This window comes from Lynx canadensis, chromosome C1 (assembly GCF_007474595.2).
Source record: "Lynx canadensis isolate LIC74 chromosome C1, mLynCan4.pri.v2, whole genome shotgun sequence".
NCBI lineage: Eukaryota > Metazoa > Chordata > Mammalia > Carnivora > Felidae > Lynx > Lynx canadensis.
Window position 1 is genome coordinate 77,552,959 of NC_044310.1, and position 22,166 is coordinate 77,575,124.

The 22,166-nt window shown below is 37.9% G+C and overlaps 1 protein-coding gene and 1 pseudogene across 1 annotated transcript in view; one reads left to right on the forward strand and one right to left on the reverse strand.

Moving 5' to 3' along the window:
- BRDT (bromodomain testis associated) overlaps positions 1 to 22,166 on the forward strand; it is a 66,132-nt gene that overhangs the window by 36,970 nt on the left and 6,996 nt on the right. Inside the window, exon 14 of the mRNA XM_030325300.1 lies at positions 6,822 to 6,922. Coding sequence (XP_030181160.1) covers positions 6,822 to 6,922 — 101 coding nt within the window. The remainder of the gene's footprint in view (positions 1 to 6,821; positions 6,923 to 22,166) is intronic.
- Positions 4,508 to 4,811, reverse strand: LOC115521409 (annotated as a pseudogene).

The following is a 22,166-nucleotide window of genomic DNA, read 5'->3' on the forward strand; positions in this document are numbered from 1 at the left end:
TTTGAGAGACAAAGCGCAAGCAGGGGAGGGGCAGAGAGAGGGAGACACAGAAATTTAAGCAGGCTTCAGGCTCTAGCTGTCAGCACAGAGCCTGACACAGGGCTCATACCCACGAACCGCGAGATCATGACCTGAGCCAAAGTCAGTCACCTAATCGACTGAGCCACCCAGGCGCCCCTCAACAACAAGTAGCTTTATTTTTTTTTATTTTTTTTTTTTTTTATTTCTTTTCTGGCCATTATTATTTACCCATTTTCTTTTTTTTTTTTTTTTTATGAAATTTATTGACAAATTGGTTTCCATACAACACCCAGTGCTCATCCCAAAAGGTGCCCTCCTCAATACCCATCACCCACCCTCCCCTCCCTCCCACCCCCCATCAACCCTCAGTTTGTTCTCAGTTTTTAACAGTCTCTTATGCTTTGGCTCTCTCCCACTCTAACCTCTTTTTTTTTTTTTCCTTCCCCTCCCCCATGGGTTCCTGTTAAGTTTCTCAGGATCCACATAAGAGTGAAACCATATGGTATCTGTCTTTCTCTGTATGGCTTATTTCACTTAGCATTACACTCTCCAGTTCCATCCACGTTGCTACAAAGGGCCATATTTCATTTTTTCTCATTGCCACGTAGTACTCCATTGTGTATATATACCACAATTTCTTTATCCATTCATCAGTTGATGGACATTTAGGCTCTTTCCATAATTTGGCTATTGTTGAGAGTGCTGCTATGAACATTGGGGTACAAGTGCCCCTATGCATCAGTACTCCTGTATCCCTTGGATAAATTCCTAGCAGTGCTATTGCTGGGTCATAGGGTAGGTCTATTTTTAATTTTCTGAGGAACCTCCACACTGCTTTCCAGAGCGGCTGCACCAATTTGCATTCCCACCAACAGTGCAAGAGGGTTCCCGTTTCTCCACATCCTCTCCAGCATCTAGAGTCTCCTGATTTGTTCATTTTGGCCACTCTGACTGGCGTGAGGTGATACCTGAGTGTGGTTTTGATTTGTATTTCCCTGATAAGGAGCGACGCTGAACATCTTTTCATGTGCCTGTTGGCCATCTGGATGTCTTCTTTAGAGAAGTAACAACAAGTAGCTTTAAATAGTAGCCTAACAAAATCAGATTTTATAATTGGAACTGATTGCTGCTTAACTGTTTAGGGGACAGACAGATTTAAGATGAAGATGCTCTGATGTAGGTGGAACCAAGTAGGGAAGCTGAGTGCTATATAGTCTAGGAGAGAAAATATACAAGGACCATAACTGAGGCAGTAAGCATGGAAAGATGTGGATAAATTAGAAGAATATTTTTGTGGCACAGCGCATAGGCTTTGTTAGAATGAATGTCTCACCAAGGTATCATCCAATAGTTAGATTGAAAATAAGAGGCAGTGCTCACTTTGGGCATATTTGAGGTACTAGAGTATCTGATTAGAAATATACGACTAATATACGACTAGAACTAATAGGATATAGCAAGATTCATAATTTATGAATCGCCAGCATATAGAAGCTACTTGAAGCTGTGAGAATGGATGAAAACATCCAGGAAAATGTACAAAGCAAGAAGAGGAAGGTTAAGGATGAAATTCTAGGAAACAAAACTTCCTCAGTAAAAATTTTAAAAAATTAGTTAAAAGATGTTATCAAATCACCAGAGTACAAAAGCGCCACAAGAGTATACTACAGTGCATTAAAGTAAGATGAAGAGTGAGGCTTAAAGTTGGCAGTTGAGATTTTTTACTTTTGCAAAAGGTTTTTTAGTAGCCATTGTGATTGAGGTAGAAGCCAGATTTTTGTAAATTGAGAAGTAATCTGAATGTAGCCAGTCTTTCAAGAAGTTTGTTGGAGAGGATAGCTGTAACTTTAACAGGAAGATAGGTGGGGTTTTTGTTTGTTTTGTTTTTTGGGGTTTTGGTGTTTTGTTTTTTGTTTGTTTTCTAAGACTGGGAGAAGTTGTTTTGTTATGTTTGAGTTTTTGAATCAGATTTGAGCATGATTGAAGGTTGATCAGAAAGAGCCACAGTAGGGGAAGGCTGCTGTTTTCATTATAGCACTTTTGTAGAACAATTGATAGGGATAGCCCTGAAGAAGAAATAGACAATGGAAAACCAAAAGAATGCATTCATGATGGTCTTTTGTTCCTATTTTGAGAAAACACCCTATCTGAAAAGTCAGGCTTTCAATATCTAAGTCTTCAGTTGGGGTAAGTTTATTGTATTTTACTTCAATTTGGGCTTATATGTGATTGTGAGTAACATAGTGTGTAAAAGGAATTTTGTATGATGCCACAGATGCTATTCTGTTGCACTAACCAGGTTTTTCAGAACCCAGTGGTTTGCATTCGCTAACTGTAGGTGGCACTATGCCCAAGGGAAACTACAAATGTATATAAGCTAAAATATATATAGAAGTTTACTTTTCTGGAGTTTAATCTCGATGGAAATAAATTTTTGGTTAAGTCTTTTAAACAATAAAGATTTTTTTCACTTAAGTTTTCTTAATAAAAAAAAGCTTGAAAAATGTTAGTACAGAAAAGCTTTAAGAAATTGAATCGAGTGTTGTCACCTTTTCCCAAAATTACTGCCATCATCTCCATATGAACTAGAAGCCTCTTTTTTTTCCCCTTAAAATAAGTTGAAGCTCTTAGTTATAAAGGATTATTAGTCTTATTCTTATTACTTATCCATTTCCCAGCTTATAAAAATCTTCACTCAGTTGTATTAAGAATTAAAAAAAATACTTACACTGTCATATCATTGTGAATTAACATGGCAAATGAAAAGGTTAATCAAAGAGTTAGCCATCAAGTAGGAGAAATAAACAATTGGGTATGCGAAATAAAAATAATGTTCCCTAAAAGAATCAAAATGAACTTTAAGGAGGTGAGGAAGGCAAAATTACCTGATCTCTTTGGCAGATGTGTATTTTATAGATTAAGTTATCATTTGAGCTGGATATTGGAGGAAGAAGTAAGACTTATCTATGTATATCTAGGACTGAAAGGCATTTTGGATGGAGAAAACAACATGAATGAAGGTATTTAGGCAATCAACAATTGGATGTGATTAAACCTTTGGTTGGATGAATAGGAATATGGGGAAATGAATTTGGGAAGGTAGACCAGTTCAGATCATAAAGAACCTTGATATCTAGAGACTTTGGACTTAATGGTAATGGTATAGTCAGTGGGGAGCCAGTGAAGGGTTTTTTGTTGTTGTTGTTGTTTTGTTTTTTGGGGTTTTTTTTTTTTTTGTTTGTTTGTTTTTTGGAGCAAAGGTGTGCTTCTAAGTAATTAATATGCCAATATTATGTAGGCCAGTTGGAGGAATGGGCCATAGGGAACAGAAAGAAAATAGCAATTGCGTTTTTGCAGTAGCAGAAAAAAAACGAAGTGATGGAAAGAAGAAAAAGGGAAAGGTTAAAAAATTATAAGGGTCGAACAAGCAGGTCTGCAAAAGATGAATATATGCTAGGTTTTAAGAACAAAGGAATATAAGCTTCAGTGACTCAGAGAATATGGGCTAGATACTGGTCCGGGTTGCAGAACATAAGTCTTAGGAAAGATGAGTTCTGTAGTGTTTTGGGTACCAGAGGGTAATCCCCATAAAAATGTTTTTCGGAAAGTTGGACCTTAACATACTTCCCAGGCTTCTGTGATACTATTTTCTTGATCGTCCCATCTCTCAGAATATTCCTTACAGATATCTCTGTATCTGCCTTAAGCCCTTAATATCTTTTTACTTCAGGGCTTTCCAGCCATGTTCCAAAGCCTAGGTTTACTGAGCTAGTGATCCTCTCCACTTTCATAGCAATAGGCTTGGAGTAGCCTTCCCATTTACCCAGATTTTCCATACATTGATCATTTTCTACTTATTATAACATGTAAAAGGTTGAAAGGCAGTGATCTATACATTGTGCCTAAGGGATCTTGGTGTCTGTTACTTCTGGTCTCATTTTTACAAATCAAGCATCGAGGCCCCATGCATGTTTATACACCTCTGCTGACCATCTTTCCTTCAGCATCTCATAGGTATGTCAAGCACAGCATGCCAAAACTGAATTTCCCGATTTTAATCTTTCCTCTTTAATTTTTTAATTTTTCTCTTTAAAAAACACTATGACTGGTGCACCTGGGTGGCTCTGTGGGTTAAGTGTCCAACTTTTGTTTCGGTTCAGGTCATTGTCTCCTGGTTTGTGAGTTCAAGCCCCACATCAGGCTCCACGCTGATAGTGCAGAGCCTGCTTGGGATTCTCTGTCTCCCTCTCTCTCTACCCCTCCCCCACCCCAAAAATAAATAAACTTAAAAAGATAAAAATAAATTATGAGAAATAAAAAACACTATTACTTTATTAACTACCAATAGAGCTGGCCTACATGGGGCAGTGGATGCTCTGGGCTCAGGGTACATGTAGGATGTGAAGAGGGGATAATGATTGAGAGTCTCTTTTGAAGGAGAGAGTGTGGTCTGGAGGCCAGGCCCAAGAGCACCTCACATTTGCTTCTAGAAATGGGTAGACCTAATAAAGTAGTCATGGCAAGATATGGCCATTCCACCAGAAACATACAGAAATTCTTGGAAATCTAGCTGTCCATCACAGTTGAGGTCTAGTTTTTTCATCATACAGTCTAGAACACCAGGGTCCTTCCGGTTCTTTAGAAGGCTTCCACTTCTGTATTCATGAAGGCTGGGAACTCTTTCTTGGAGAGGTGCAGTTGTTAGCCTCCTTTCCAGTATACTTGTGGGAAACAGCAATCAGAAGCTCAATGCACTGCTCAGTCTCAGTAGGGCTGGATATTTTTGCCATATCTATGTGAAGCAGGCACCAGGCAGTGGCAGCACTGCTCCTTTTTCATTCTTTTTTTTTTAAATTTACATCCAAGTTAGTTAGCATATAGTGCAACAATGATTTCAGGAGTAGATTCCTTAGTGCTCCTTACCCATTTAGCCCATTCCCCCTCCCACAACCCCTCCAGTAACCCTCAGTTTGTTCTCCATATTTATGAGTCTCTTGCTTTGTCCCCCTCCCCGTTTTTATACTATTTTTGTTTCCCTTCCATTATGTCCATCAGTTTTGTCTCTTAAGGTCCTCATATGAGTGAAGTCATATGATGTTTGGTTTTTCTCTGACTAATTTCACTTAGCATAATACCCTCCAGCTCCATCCACGTAGCTGCAAATGGCAAGATTTCATTCTTTTTGATTGCCAAGTAATACTCCATTGTATATATATATACCGCATTTTCTTTATTCATCCATCGATGGACATTTGGTCTCTTTTCATACTTTGGCTATTGTTGATAGTGCTGCTGTAAACATGGGGGTGCATGTGTCCCTTCGAAAGAGCACACCTGTATCCCTTGGATAAATACCTAGTAGTGCAATTGCTGGGTCATAGGGTAGTTGTATTTTTAGTTTTTTGAGGTACCTCCATAATGTTTTCCAGAGTGGCTGCACCAGCTTGCATTCCCAGCTCCTCTTTCATTCTTAATAACAGCACTGCCATCACCTATTTCAGCAAACTGAATCATTTAGAATTTAATTCTCTTGACATGCATACTCTTTCTACATCTTAAATAATATGTGGCCTCAAGCACAGAAGGGATGTAGTTATGTACTTAAAGCTATACTCCCTGTTTTTCCCTTCCTTGTTGAACTGAGAAAACATAGGTATGTTAGGCCATGTAGGGACATACAAGTTTAAACTTTGTTCTTTCATTCATGCCTCTAGTTTAACAGTTTTTTCTCACCCTTCCATGATCACTCCCATCTCTTAACATTCCTCTCTTTTTCAAGCCTCAACCTCAACTAGTAGGATTTGGCCAGAGAATCAGTCAAGGGATTGACGGATGGTAGAAGGTTAAATGTAAGTTCCTACATTATAGTATGTAAGTGGCCAGGATTTTGTGACCTTGGAATCAGTTAACAGAGATAGTAACTTAGTTGTCATTTGTCTCTTCTGACCTTTTGCTACTTGTTAGGGCCCGTAGTAAAGAACTAGGGAGAAGTGAAAGAGAAATGACTCAACTAAGTTTCTGCATTAGGATATTCATGGTTGCATATGCAGAAAACTCAGTTCGAGATGACATGAATGATGTAAGTAATTTTGTTAGTTATATACAACCACTGGTCCAAAGGTAGGTCAGTCTAGGCATGGTTTGACCAAAGTTTAAGGTATTTTTCTGTAGTTATCCTTACTGGTGATAAGTGAAACATTTGTATGAAAGTTTAACAGCTAATACAATTGCATAGTTTGTTCTTTTTACCTGAGAGTCAAGCCAACCTCTTGCATTTCGTACATGTTATCTTCTCACTAGCTAGTCTAGGTATTTAGTGTCTTAGTTCTTCCATTCTTTGTGTTTTCTTTGTTTTCAATTTGACCACCAAGAAGTATCTTTCCCTAGGATCCCTGCATTGGTGTAGGCCTGCTCTTTACTAAATGACTCACTTGTGTTGGGATAGGATTACCATGATTGGTTTGGCCTAATGAAAACCCATCTTTGGAGCAGAGGTCATTCTGCACACTGGGGGACTGCTATACCATGGGGACAGAAAAAACAGATTTTGGTGGGTGGCCACTGTGTCAGCTATCCTTTATGAAGACAAAACAAGAGGACATAAGCTCCAAGCAAAAAAATGTTTATTTTTCAGTAGAACAATTCCTCAACTAAGAATATTCCAAAGTTAAACAGCATAAACAAAGTAATCCTTTTGTTTTCGTAGTTTCTGACCTGGGTTGGGGGGGAGAAGAAGTCAAATTATGGACAAACAAGATGAAATACCTTGATTATACTATTCTAAAAATGTGTGCATCTAGGTGATTGTGAACAACATTTGAATGGCCTAACTATGATGCATCAGTCTGGTGATAATGACACAACGGCGTTAGAATCTGAAGGTCCAGTACCTGTGCAGAAGGTAAGAGTGATGTTACTTTTTTTCCTAACAAATTTGAAGGGATTTAAAATTGAATATAGAAGTGGCACAAGAGGTATTTTAAGCCTTAACTTGAATGAGATTTTGGATCTCTAAGCCTATTTAATAAAAAAAAATTTTTATTTATTAGATAGGTATCTAATAAAATTAAAAAAATTTACTTGTGAGCAGCACCGCCCCCCATCCTCTATCATCAGTTCCCATGCTTGTGTTTAAGTTTTATAATGCTGCATTTGCCAGCTATCCAGATTTTAAAGCATGTCATAAAGCTGTCTTTTAGAATTTGTGGTGGGGGATTTCCTAATGGAGTCTTTTTGTGTACTTAATCTCAAACCACACATTGATCATCCTTTCAACAAATATTATAGATGTTTGGGATACATTAAATAGCTCAGCTACTATTCTAGGCATTTGAGTCATTCTCAGAAACTTACTGTAAAGGAGGTGTTTATATACCTTGTCTTTTCCTTCTTTCCCTTCCTCCCTCCCTCCCTCTCCTTTATTTTTCCTTGCAAATACTTCAGAGGACAAGTCTTATTATTCCTATGTTTCAGCACACTTAGGAATATGATTTTACCATAAGGAACACACTGATTTGGTCCTTGTGTTTTCTTAGTATCTTTAATTCTCTTTGATAATGTGCTAATAATTACTATCATCAAAAATTATGTTTAATTTGGGTGTCTTGTTATTGATAAGAACCATTTAAAAAAAGTATCTTTTCTGATAATCCAACATTAATTTTTTTTTATTTTACTGGTTTTTGTTTTATTTAATTTTTCAATTTTTTTTAACATTTATTTATTTTTGAGAGAGAGTAAGCAGGGGAAGGGCAGAGAGGGAGACACAGAATCCGAAGCAGGCTCCACGCTCCGAGCTGTCAGTGCAGAGCCTGATGTGGGGCTCGAACTCATGAGCCATGAGATCATGACCTGAGCGAAAGTCAGACGCTTAACCAACTGAGCCACCCAGGTGCCCCCTGGTTTTTGTTTTAATAACAGAAGTGTCACCTATCCCCTTTACGATGGAAAGAATAGCGCTGCAGAATTTATTTACTTTAAAAATTTTATTTGCGAGAGCGAGAGCAGGAGAGGGGCAGAGAGAGAGGGACTCAGAGGATCTGAAGCAGGCTCTGTGCTGAGAGTGTGCTGAGCCCGATGTAGGGCCCAAACCCACAAACCATGAGATCATAACCTAAGCCAAAGGCAGACATTTAACTGATTGAGCCACCCAGGTGCCCCAGTGCTCCAAAATTTCTTAAATATTTGGTTTACTGTAATCTTTATGTTTCGAATTTAACAACCCTGTTTATAATTTTGATTGAGCCAAAATAAAGTTTAAAAACAATAAGAAAATTTCCAAAAGGGCAAAAATAAGCAGCAAAACATCTAGTATATGTCATACAGTTGAAGTTTGTGCCATAGGTGAAAGTGACATAAGACCACTCTGATTATTTCCAATGTCTAGCATGTAGCAGGAACTAAAATGTTGACATGAAAGCTAAAGGAAGAATGGGATTCTGGGGACTGTTCTCTCACGACAGACTTTCCATTCTTGACATTTCCTACCATTGCTCCCTCACTGTCAGTAGTATTACCTCCTATTGAAAAGAGAGGCTATGGAATTTTGGTGCTAGAAGAGCTCTTTGAGAATTAGTCTATGTGAATAAACTGCAACCCAGATGGTTCAAGCATCCTGCCCAAATAAGAGCTGGGACTAAAACCAAAAAAATTTCAACAAACGCTCAGACTCTTGTCTTTTTACTTGGAAGCCCTAGCTTTGCCATTTTTCTCTTCTGCCTCAGGAAAAGATGTTTCGTTACCAAGACTAACTCATCTCTGTTCTTAATTCTCTTGCATTCAGCAGATTTATTATAGTGGATGTCTCCTACCATCTCTGTAATCTCTATTATTTTTTTTCTTATTTGTGCCAGTACCATATTGTCTTGATGATTACAGCTTTGCAATACATCTTGAAGTCCAGGATTGTGATGCCTCCAGCTTTGGCTTTCTTTTTCAGGATTGCTTTGGCTATTCGGGGCCTTTTCTGGTTCCATACAAATTTTAGGATTGTTTGTTCCAGCTCTGTAAACAATGCTGGTGTTATTTTGATAGGGGCTGCATTGAATGTATAGATTGCTTTGGGTAGTAGCATCATTTTAACAATATTTGTCCTTCCAATCCATGAGCATGGAATAGTTTTCCTTTTTTGTGTGTCTTAATTTCTTTCATAAGCTTTCTATAGTTTTCAGTGTATAGACTTCTCACCTCTTTGGTTAGGTTTATTCCTAGATATTTTATAGTTTTTGGTGCAGTTGTAAATGAGATAGATTCCTTGACTTCTCTTTTTGTTGCTTCATTATTGCTGTATGGAAATGCAATTGATTTCTGTGCATTGATTTTATATCCTGCAACTTTCCTGAATTCGTGGATCATTTCTAGCAGTTGTTTGGTAGAATCGTTTGGGTTTTCCATATAGAGTATCATGTCATCTGCGAAGAGTGAAAGTTTGACTTCCTCCTTGCTGATTTGGATGCCTTTTATTCCTTTATTGCTTTATTCCTCTTTGCTATTTGGATGACTTTTATTGCTGAGGCTAGGACTTCCAATACTGTGTTGAATAACAGTGGTGAGAGTGGACATGCCGGTCTTGTTCCTGACCTGGGGGAAAGCTCTCAGTTTTCCCCATTGAGGATATTAGCGGTGGGTCTTTCATATATGGCTTTTATGATCTCGAGGTATGATCCTTCTATCCCTACTTTCTTGAGGGTTTTTATCAAGATAGGATGCTGTATTTTGCCAAATGCTTTCTCTGCATCTATTGAGGATCAATGTGGTTTTTGTCCTTTCCTTTATTGATATGATATATCACATTGATTGTTTTGCAGATATTGAACCAGCCCTGCATCCCAGGTATAAATCCCACTTGGTCATGGTGAATAATTCTTTTAATGTATTGTTGGATCTGGTTGGCTAGTATCTTGTTGAGGGTGTTTGCATCCATATTCATCAGGGAAATTGGTCTGTAGTTCTCCTTTATAGTGGGGTATTTGTGTGGTTTTGGAATCAGGGTGATGCTGGCTTTATAGAATGAGTTTTGAAGTTTTCCCTCCATTTCTATTTTTTGGAACAGCTTCAAAAGAACAGGTGTTAACTCTTCTTTAAATGTTTGGTAGAATTCCCCTGGAAAGCCGTCTGGCCCTGGACTCTTGTTTTTTGGGAGATTTTTGATTACTAATTTGATTTCCTTACTGGTTATGGGTCTGTTCAAATTTTCTATTTCTTCCTGTTTCAGTTTTGGTAGTTTATATGTTTCTAGGAGTTTGTCCATTTCTTCCAGATTGCCCAATTTATTGGCATATACTTGCTCATGATTCTCTTATTATTTGTATTTCTGCAGTGTATGTTCTGCAGTCTCCTCTTTCATTCTTGATTTTATTTATTTGGGTCCTTTTTCTTTTTGATCAAACTGTCTAGGGGTTTATCAATTCTGTTAATTCTTTCAAAGAAACAGCTCCTGGTTTCATTGATCTGTTCTGATTTTTTGGTTTCAATACCATTGATTTCTGCTCTAATATTATTTCCTGTCTTCTGCTGGTTTGGGGTTTTATTTGCTGTTCTTTTTCCAGCTCTTTAAGGTGTAAGGTTAGGTTGTGTCTCTGAGGTCTTTCTTCCTTCTTTAGGAAGGCCTGGATTGTTATATACTTCCCTCTTATGACCACCTTTGCTGTGTCCCAGAGCTTTTGGACTGTGGTGTTATTTTCATTGGCTTCCATGTACTTTTCATTCCATTCATTATTTAGTAGGATCTTCTTTCATCTCCAAGTATTAGTGGTCTTTGCAAATTTCTTCTTGTTGTTGATTTTGAGTTTCATAGCGTTGTGATCTGAAAATATGCACGGTATGATCTTGATATTTTTGTATTTGTTGAGGGCTGATTTGTGTGCTAGTATTATCTATTCTGGATAACATTCCATGTGCACTGCAGAAGAATGAATATTCCACTGCATTAGGATGAAATGTTCTGAATATATCTGTTAAGTCCATCTGGTCCAGTGTATCATTCAAGACATTGTTTCCTTGTTGATTTTCTGTGTAGATGATCTGTCCATTGCTGTAAATGGGGTGTTGAAGTCCCCTACTATTATGGTATTATTGTAAACGAGTTTCTTTATGTTTGTGATTAATTGATATATATATTGGGGTGCTTTCACATTTGGAGCATAGATGTTTATAATTGTTAGGTCTTCTTGGTGGATAGACCGCTTAATTATGATATAATGCCCTTTTTCATCTCTTGTTACAGTCTTTATTTTATTTAAAGTCTAGTTTGTCTGATATAAGTATGGGTACTCCGGTGACCATTAGCATGATAGATGGTTCTCCATCCCCTTACTTTCAATCTGAAGGTGTCTTTAGGTCTAAAATGGGTCTCTTGTAAACAGCATATAGATGGGTCTTGTTTTCTTAACCATTCTGTTACCTTTTGTGTTTTGATTGGAACATTTAGTCCATTGACATTTAAAGTGAGTATTGAAAGATATGAATTTATTGCCAGTATTTTGCCTGTAGAGTTGGATTTCTGGTGGTATTCTCTGATCCTTTATAGTCTCTGCTGCTGTTGGTCATTTTTGTTCTGTTTCATCTTTTCTCCCCTCAGAGAGTCCCCTTTAAAATTTCTTGCAGGGCCAGTTTAGTGGTCATGAACTCCTTTACTTTTTGTTTGTCTGGGAAACTTTTTTATCTTTCCTATTTTGAATGACAGCCTTGCTGGATAAAGAATTCTTGGCTGCATATTTCTCCAATTCAGCACATTGAATATATCCTGCCACTCCTTTCTGGCCTGCCAAGTTTCTGTGGATAGGTCTGCTGCAAACCTTATCTGTCTTCCCTTTTGGTTAAGGACTGTTTTTCCCTTGCTGCTTTCATGATTCTCTCCTTTCCTGAGTATTTTGTGAATTTGACTATGATATGCCTTGTTGATGGTCAGTTTTTGTTGAATCTAATGAGAGTTCTCTGTGCTTCCTGGATTTTCATGTCTGACTTTCCCCAGGTTAGTAAAGTTTTCTGCTATGATTTGCTCACATAAACCTTCTACCCCCTTTTGTTTCTCTTCACCTTCTGGGACACCTATGATTCAGATGTTACTCCTATTTAATGAGTCACTGAGTTCTCTAATTCTTATATTGTGTTCTTTTGCCTTAGTTTCCCTCTTTTTTTTCTACTTCAGTATTCTCCATACGTTTGTCCTGTATATCACTGATTCTCTGCTCTGCTTCATCCATCCTTGCCACCTGGCATCCATTCAAGATTGCATCTCAGTTATAGCATTTTAAATTTCATCCTGACTCGATGTTACTTTTTATCTCCACAGAAAGGGATTCTGTGTTTTCAACTCAGCTCGTATTATTATCATGATTCTAAATTCTGGTTCAGACATCTTTCTTGTATCTGTGTTAAGGCTCTGGCTGTCATTTCTTCCCGTTCTTTCTTTTGGGGTGAATTCCTTTGTCTTGTCATTTTGGAGGAAGAAATAGAATAAAATAAAAAATTAAAATTAAAAAATTAAAAACAACACAAAAAAATCAAATAAAGGATGCTAGATCCTAAGTGTGTTTTGGTCTAGTTGTTGAAAGACTGATAGAATTGAGAAAAAAGGGAAACAAAAAAAGAAAATGTTTGAAAATTAAAAAAAAATTAATAAATAGCATAAAATGAAATGATGAAAGTAAAATAGAATAAAAATTTACAAAAAAGTAAAAAAATATAGAAAAAAATTCGTTTTTATAAGAACAGAAAATAAAAATAATTTTTTCTCTTTGTACTCATGAAAAAGAAAAGAAAAAAAAATTGAATAGATGGACCAGTGAACAGAATGGAATACGATTGGAATTACATTCAGTTTTCCCTAGAAGTCAAACTATGAAGCACTCTATAGTCTGTAAACTAAGCAGGCAGAGAGATTTGTGGTATTCCTCTAGACTGGGGTTGGCACAGTTGGACAGGGCTTGTGTAGCCGGTCCATTCTCCACTAAATGGTGCTGCTTAGTTTACTGGGGTGGATTGTTTTGGTGCATGTATTTTTGTATATGCATGCTTGGGAGAGGTGAAAATGGCATCACCCAGCTACCTTGTCTCTGGTATCGGAATTCTGTGTTCTCCCCGACTGGCAGTCAAGCAGCTCTCCTTTTTCTCCAGCTTCTATCCACTCCCTGCTTCTACACCATCTGCTACCAAGCCATCAGCCTGCCAGGCAGTACCTCCCTCCCGAGTTTTATCTCAGATAGGGCTGTGTTTCCAAACCCGTCACTTCTGAGAGCCCTGCGGCCTTGACCCACTCAGACACTCTGTGGGACTGTCTCTCTGAGCAATGGCCAGGTTCTGGCCTGCCCCCAGAAACAGTCACTCAGCCACGCTGCTGCAAATGCCCAGAGCCTGCAGCTGGATGCCAGCCCACGCCCAAAAAAGTTTGTGCAATCGTGTAGCAGCAGTGTTTCAGGGATTATGGTAAATTGCAACACACATCTGGCGCCAAGCTTCACCACCCTGTAACATCCTTATTCCAACACTAGCAAATGTGGCTGTTCACTGGAGTCCGTGGGCACCTTTGCCTCTGTGGAGGCTGCACAGCCTCGGAACCACCTCTCCCCATGTGGCCTGAGGACCCCTCAGACCTTGCTGTCTGCTCCTCAGGATTCACCCTTCCCACCAGTGCTCCACCAGGTATTGAGCTGCAGAGTTTCAGACTCTGCACTCCCCTGTTCATAGAGTCTTAGGGGTATCCAAACCCTCTCCTTTCTCCTTTTTTCTTTCTCCCTTTATTGTTAAGTCACTTATGGGTGTTTGCACTCTTTCTCTTCAGCTGCTTTTGGGGGGGGGTGGTGCTTTTCCTATACTCTGCCCTCCTATCTCTGTCCTCTCTCTGCAAGCAAAAACAGCTCCCTACCCTCTGCAACTTCTCTCCCCAAGTTCACCTCTCTGTGCTGCATCTGCTGAGTTCTGTGGTTCAGGTTATGCAAATTGCTGTGTTAATCCTCAGATCAATTTTCTAGGTGTGAAAGATGTGTTGGTGTTGATGTAGCTGCATTTCAGGGGCCAGAGATGCAAAAAACTTCCATGCTGCTCCGCCATCTTGGGCCCCTCCCCCTGAAGATGACATGCTTTAAATTACTTAAGTATCCAAGGGAATTCTGCAACTCATTTTTAGCTCATTCCATGGGTAAGAACAAAAATAGGGTTCATGGGCAATTTTGGAAGCACTTGTGAAGGATATCTAAGTGACTCCTGTGATGTTTGACTCTCTTTAGTACTTCAGGATAGAAATTAAGGGCCTGTGAGTATATATAGTCATAAATTTTCTTATGCTTTATTTGGGACTCTTGACAAGTTCTCCTAGTATTTCATGGAAATCTGTGAAAAGAGTAAGTAAGCATACTTATTAAGGAGAAAATTATCAAAAAATAAATTTCAACAGAGGATGTTTAGGTATTGTATACTTTCCTACCATAGCTACGCAGGTTAAATTTTTTGTTTTTATTGAGAAATAATTGACATACAATATGTTGGTTTTCCGATGTACAACATAATGATTCAGTATTTGTATATAATGATTAAATATTTGTATTTATTGTGAAATGATCGCCACAGTAAATCTAGTGTCACACATAGTTACAAATCGTTTTTCTTGTGATGCAAACTTGTAAGATCTATTCTCTTAGAACTTTCAAATATAATACAGTATTATTAAGTATGGTGACCATGCTATACACTACGTCTGCAGGACTTATTTTATAACCAGAAGTTTCTACCTTTTAACCCTCTTCACCCAATTTCCCCACTTGTCACTACCCTCCTCTGACAGCCACCAATTCATTTTATCAAGAGTTTGGTTTTGTTTGTTTTAATTCCACATACAAGTGAAATTATGCAGTATTTATCTTTCTCTATCTGCCTTATTTCACTTAGCACAACACTCTCAAAGTCAACCTATGTCATACAAATGGCAAGATTTTCTTCTTTTTGTTGCCTGAATAACATTACTTGTAATTACTTGTAATGTTCCATTATTGTATGTGTACCACATTTTCTTAATCTATTCATCCATTAGTGGACACCTAGATTGTTTTCATGTCTTGGGTATTATAATGAACACAGGCACAGTTTTCTAGTCAATATGTGGCCTTTTCATTTTGTAGATGGTTTCCTTTGTTGTATAGAAGCATGTGGCTATCCAGTTTTCCCAATGCTATTTACTGAAGGGGTGCCTGGGTGGCTCAGTTGATTGAGCATCTGACTCTTGATTTTGGCTCAGGTCATGATCTCATGGCTTATGGAATCAAGTCCCATGTCAGGCTCTGTGATGACAGCATGGAGCCTGCTTGGGATTTTCTCTCTTTCTCTCTGCCCCTCCTGTGCTCATGCATGCACATGCTCTCTTTCTCTCTCTCAAATAAATAAACATTTTTGTTTATTTTAAGTGTTTATTTTTGAGAGACAGCATGAACAGTAGAGGGGCAGAGAGGGACAAAGGATCTGAAGCAGGCTCTGCGCTGGCTGCAGAGAGCCTGATGTGTGGCTTGAACCCACAAACTGTGAGATCATGACCTGAGTCAAAGTCAGATGCTTATTAACCAACTGAGCCACCCAGGTGCTCCTAAATAAATTTTTTTTTAAATACCATTTATTGAAGAGATTGTTCTTTGCTCATTCTATACTCTTTACTCCTTTGTTGTACACTAATGGACCAAATTTGTATAATTTCATTTCTGGGCTCTGTTGACCTATGTATCTGTTTTTATGTCAATACCATAGTGTTGTGATTACTATAGCTTTATAATGTAGTTTGAAATTCAGAAACATGATACTAATTTTGTTCTTTTTCAAGATTGCTTTGGCTATTTGAAGTCTTTTGTGGTTCCATAAAAATTTAAAGATTGATTTCTGTGAAAAATGCCATTGAAATTTTGATAGGGATTTCACTGAATCTGTAGATTGCCTTGAGTAGTATGGACATTTTAACAATATTCTTTCCAATCCAGGAGCTTGGAATATTTTCTCATTTATTTATGTCTTCTTCAATTTCTTTCATCAGTTTATTTCACCATGGTTACAGTTTTCAGTGTATAGGCCTTTGACTTCCTTAGTTTATTCCTAGGTATTTTTTGTTTTTCTTTTTTGATATAATTGTAAATGGCATTGTATTCTTAGTGTCTCTGACAGTTTGTTATTAGTGTATAGAAACAGCATAAATTTTCATATAATTTTGTGTCCAGCAACTCTACTGAATTTGTTTAATAGTTCTAACAGGTTTTTGTTGTTGTTGAGTCTATAGGGTTTTCTATATATACTATCATGTAATCTGCAAGTACTGACAGTTTTATTTCGTCCTTTCTGATTTGACTGCCTTGTCTTTACCCTGCCAAATTGCTCTTGCTAGGACTTGTAATACTATGTTGAATAGAATTGCCAAGAGTGGGCATCTTTATTTTGTTCTTGATTTTAGAGGAAAAACGTTCATCTTTTCACTGTTATATTAGCTGTGGGGCTTGTCAGATACAGCTTTTATTATGTTGAGGCATCTTACTTTGATGCCCACTTTATTGAGAGTTTTTACCATAAACAGGTGTTGAATTTTGTTACATGCCTTTTCTGCATTGAGGTAATCATATGATTTTTATTCTTCATTTAGTTAATCTAGTATATCATATTGATTTGTGGATGTTGAACCATCCTTGCATCCCTGGAATAAATCCTACTTGATTGTGATATATGATGCCTTTAATGTATTGTTGAATTGGGTTTGCTAATATTTTGTTGAGGACTTTTGTATGTATGTATGTTCATTAGGGATATTGGCCTATAATTTTCTTGTGTCCTTATCTGGTTTTGGTATCAGGGTAATGCTGGCCTCATAAAATGAGTTTGAAAGACTTTCCCTTCAGGGCACCTGTGTGACTCAGTCAGTTAAACATCTGACTTCAGCTCAGGACATGATTTCACAGTTAGTGAATTCGAGCCCCATATTGGTCTCTCTGTTGGTACTGAGCCTGCTTTGGATCCTCTGTCTCCCTCTCTCTGTCCCTTCCCCCTCCCCCCACACATACACAATAAATACACTTTAAAAAAAAAAAAGACTTCCCCTTTAATTTTGGGGGGGAGCTTGAAAAGGATTAGTATTAATTCTTTAAATGTGAAGCCATCTGGTCTTAGATTTTGTTTGTTTGTTTGAAGGGTTTTGATTACTTAGTGTCCTCACTAGTAATTATTCTGTTCAGATTTTCTGTTTCATCATCATTTAGTCTTGGAGGATTATGTTTTTAGAAATTTATACATTTCTTCCAGGTTGTCCATGTCATTGACATATAATTGCTTATAGTAGACTCTTATCTTCCTTTGTATTGCTGTGGTATAAGTTGTATAGCTCTTTCATTTATGATTCTGCTTATTTGAGTCTTCTTTCTCTTGGTGAGTCTAGTCAAAGGTTTGTCTATTTCCTTTATCTTTACAAAAAAAATCAGCTTTTAGTTTCACGGATCTTTTCTAATGTCTTTTAGGACTCTTTCTTTTTTTTTAAGTTTGTTTATTTTGAGAAAGAGTGAGTGTGAGTGGGAAAGGGGCGGAGAAATATGGAGAGAGAGAAACCCAAGCAGACTCCACACTCAGCACAGAGCCCAACGTGGGGCTTGAACCCACGAACCATGATATCATGACCGAGCTGAAATCAAGAGTTGGATGCTTAATCCACCCAGCCACCCAGGTGCCCCTAAAAATCTATTTCTACTCTGGTCTTTGTTTCTTCCTTCTGTAAGCCTTGGGCTTTGTTCTTTTTCTGGTTCCTTGAGGTATATACAGTTAGGTTTTGTGAGATCTTTCTTGTTTTTTGTGTGTGCATTTATCACTGTAAACTTTCCTCCTGAACTGCTTTTTCTGCATCCTATACATTTTGGTATATTTCCATTTTCATTTGTCTCAAGATATGTTTTACTTTTTGATTTCTTGTTTGAGCCATTGGTTGTTCAGTAGTAGAATGTTGTTTAATCTCCATATTTGTGAATTTTCCAGTTTTATTCTTGTAATTGATTTCTGGTTTCATAATGTTGTGGTCAAGAATGATGCTCGATAAATTTCAATCTTTTTAAATTTATGCAGACTTGTTTTGTGGCATAGCACATGATCTATACTAGATGATGTGGCACGTTAACTCTTAGAAGGGCCATCTAGACTTGAATTGTCCAATGTCTGATATGGTAGCCACTATCCACATATGGTTATTGAAACCTTGAAGTGTGGCTACTGCAACTGAAGAACTAAGTTTTAATCCTTATGTAATTAAATTTCAAAATTGGTACTCTGTTCACTTTTTGGAACATTTAAGTATGTTTGGAACAGCTTGATTGTGCATATCTACTTTTTCAGCTGTATGTTTCATGAAATGCAGTTGCAAATCAATTGTTTCCAATCAGTTTAGCATTTGAATTGAGATATGCTATAAATATATAATAAACACCAATTTGGACTTACAAAAAATATAAAATTATCTTCAAACTTTTACACTGAATGTATGTTGAAATAATAATGCTTTGAGTATATTTGGATAAATACTAAAATTTTACACTTTTTAAACTTGTTAATGTATTAGAATATTTTTAAAAATTTTAATTCCAGTGTAGTTAACATAGTGTTATATTACTTTCAGGTGTGCAAGTGATTTCAACAATTCCATACATTACTCATTGCTCATAATGATAAGTGTACTCTTAATCCCTCTCACTTCTTTCACCTATCCTCCCACCCACCTCCCCTCTAGTAACCTCCCCTCTAGTAACAGTATTCTACTGTTTAATGATGGAATGTTCTGAATATACCTATTAGATCCATCTGGTGCTATGTGTCATTCAAAGCCACTGTTTTCTTGTTGATTTTTTGTTTGGGTGATCTATCCATTGGTGTAAGTGGGGTGTTCAAGTCCCCTACTATATTGTAATACTATTGATTATTTCCTTTATGTTTGTTATTAGCTGTTTTATGTATTTGGATACTCCCACGTTGGCTGCATAAATATTTACAGTTGTTCTATCTTGTTGGATTTTTCCCTTTATGATTATGTAGTGTCCTTCTCTGTCTCTTGTTACAGTCTTTGTTTTAAAGTCTATTTTGTCTAATATAAGTATTGCTCCCCTGGCTCTCCTTTTACTTCCATTTGCATGAGAACTGCTTTTCTGTTACTACACCTAATGCAAGGTTCAATCCCACAACCCTGGGGAACCCTCCTGAGCTGAAATCAAGAGTCAGACACTCAACTGATTTAGCCACCCAGGCACCCCTGAATGTATCTTTAGTATGAAGTGAGTCTCTTGGAGACAGCATATAGATGGGTCTTGCTTTTTTGCATCCACTCCAAAACCCTCTGTCTTTTGATTGAAGCATTTGGTCCTTTTATATTCAAAGTAATTATTGATAGGAATGGATTTATTGCTATTTTATTGCTTGTTTTATGTTTGCTTTGTAGTTCTTCCCTGTTCCTGTCTTCTCTTGCTCCCTTCTCTCAAGGTTTGCCAGCTTTCTTTAGTGACAGACTTTGGATTCTCTTCTATTTATTTTTTTGCTTATCTATTACTGGTTTTTGATTTTTGGTTACTATTAGGTTTATATATAACATCTTCTATATATAGCTGTCTATATTAAAATGATGGTCCCTTAAGTTTGGACCCATTCTTCACTCCTGTCTTCCCCACCTATGTTTCAGGTATGTGGTGTTATACCTTACATCCTTTTATTTTGTAAATCCCTTGACTGATTTTTATAGCTATACTTAATTTTACTACTTCTGTGTTTCCTACTTTTCTTATTCCTACTTAGGATGTTTCTTTCCACTCAAAGAATCCTCTTTTAATATTTCTTGTAGGGCTGGTTTTGTGGTGCTGAATTCCTTTAACTTTTGTTTGGGAAACTCTATCTCCTTATATTCTAAATGATAGTCTTGCAGGATAGAGTATTCTCTCTCTCTTTTGTTTTAAGTATTTATTTATTTTGGGGGAGAGAGAGTGAAAGACAGCATGTGGGGAGGGGCAGAGAGAGGGAGACAGAATCACAAGCAGGCTCCGCACTGTCAGCGCAGAGCCCGACACAGGCCCTGACCTCATGAACCATGAGATCATCACCTCAACCAAAATCAAGAATCTGATGCTCAATGAGTCACCCCGACACCCCTAGAGTATTCTTGATTGCAGATTGTTTTTTTCTTTCAGCACTTTGAATATATCATGTCTTCTCCCTTCTTGCTTACAAAGTTTCTCCTGAAGAATCAGCTGATAGCCTTGTGGGGTTTTCCCTTGTATGTAACTTTTTTTTCTCCTGCTGCTTTTAAAACTATAGTTTGCCATTTTAATTTCTACATGTCTTGGAGTAGACCTCCTTGGATTGATTTTTGTTGGGAGCTTTCTGTGCTGGATCTGGATTTCTGGTTTCTTCCTCAGATTTTGGAAGTTTTCAGTTATTATTTCTTCAAATTTTCTGCCCCCCTTTTGTCCCTTCTTTTTCTGGGATCCCTATAATGTGAACGTTATTACCTTTGATGGTGTTGCTGACTTTCCTAAGTGTCGTTTCATTATTTATTTATTTATATTTTTGTCTCCTTTTCAGCTTGATTGTTTTCCATTACTCTTTCCTCCAGGTCACTAATCTCTTCTTGTGCTTCCTCTAGTCTACTATTTCTTCCACCTATTTTATTTTTAATTTCAGTTTCTGAGTTTCTCATCTCTGATTGGTTCTTTTTTATATTTTCTATCTCTTTCTTAATGGTCTCACCGAAGTCTCTTCCACTCTTGTCTGAAGTCCAGTGAGTATAATTATGACCAATACTTTAACTTCTCTATCAGGCATATTACCTATCTGTTTCACTTAGGTATCTTGCTGTGTATTTTTCCTGTTCTTTCATTTGGGACACATTCTTCTGTCTCCTCGTTTTGTCTAACTCTGTATGTCTGTGTCTGTGTGTTATGAAAGTCAGCTACACCTCTTACACTTGAAAGTAATGGCCTTTTGAAAAAGAGGTTCTATAGAGCCCTGTAACAGTTGCTCCCTGTTCACCAGAACCTGGAGTTTCACAGGTGTCTCTTATGTGTGTTGTGTGTGCCTTACTGTTGCCTTCAGCCCAGTCATCTGCAATGGCTCTCTCTGCCTGTTGTAGGTAGGATTTAGTCCCAATGCTCTTAATGAGCCAGTCTTTGGTTGCCTTGGGTTTGAGTTGACTCAGACCCAGCATTTGCCAGAGACACAGTAGCATAGGTGTTTTGCCCTGACAAACTTTCTGTCTTTTTTTTTTTTTAAATGTTTGTTTATTTTGAGAGAGGGAGAGGGTGGGGGAGAGTCAGAGAGAGAGAGAGAGAGGAAGACAGAATCTCAAGCAGGCTCTGTACTGTTAGCACAAGCCCAATGCAGGGCTCAATCTCATGAACAGTGAGTCAGTCGCTTAACCGACTGAGCCACCAAGGATCCCCACCATGACAAGCTTTCATTAGTGGCTGGGTACTGCAGCCAGACTAGATGTCTGCCCCCACCCTATTGCTGGGGCTGCATTTGAACTGGTGTGTGTGTTTATCTTTTTCTCTTCCCATGGTAGGGGTCATTTTGGAGTGGTGCTGACCCCTTTCAGGGCTGCTTGCACACTGCCAGGCTTGTGGCATCACTTTGGATGGTCTCAGTGCCCAGGGAATATTTAAGGACTTGGACTCTGCTTTCCTGGTTTCTGAGTTCAGAGCCCTCTTATTTTTAATGTTTCAAGTGTTAAAGTCCTGCTGATTGTAAGAACTTGTGAAATTTTGCCTCTATGGCTTTCAAAGCCAAATATTATGGAGCTTCATCTTCCTGGTGCCTAGGGTGTCCGTTTCTCTCTTCTCCCTATGCTCAGCATCCTCCCTCCCACAGACAGTCCCACAGAGAGTCTGTTGGGTCTGTTTAGCTCCCCACCACCTCTAGCCCTTCCTACCCTCTTTGACATGGCCTCTTCTCTGTATTTAGCTGTGTAGAGGCTGCTCTGCCAGTCTTTGGTGATTTTCTGGGTTATTTACATTTATATGCTTGTTACGTAGTTGTATCCATGGAACAAGGTAAGCTTAAGATCCTCCTCCTCCACCTTCTTCCAGATATAATCCCTGTAGTGGAAAATTTTAAAGTATATATATTTCTGTTGGATTGCACTGATCTAGATCATGACACATCTCCCTTAA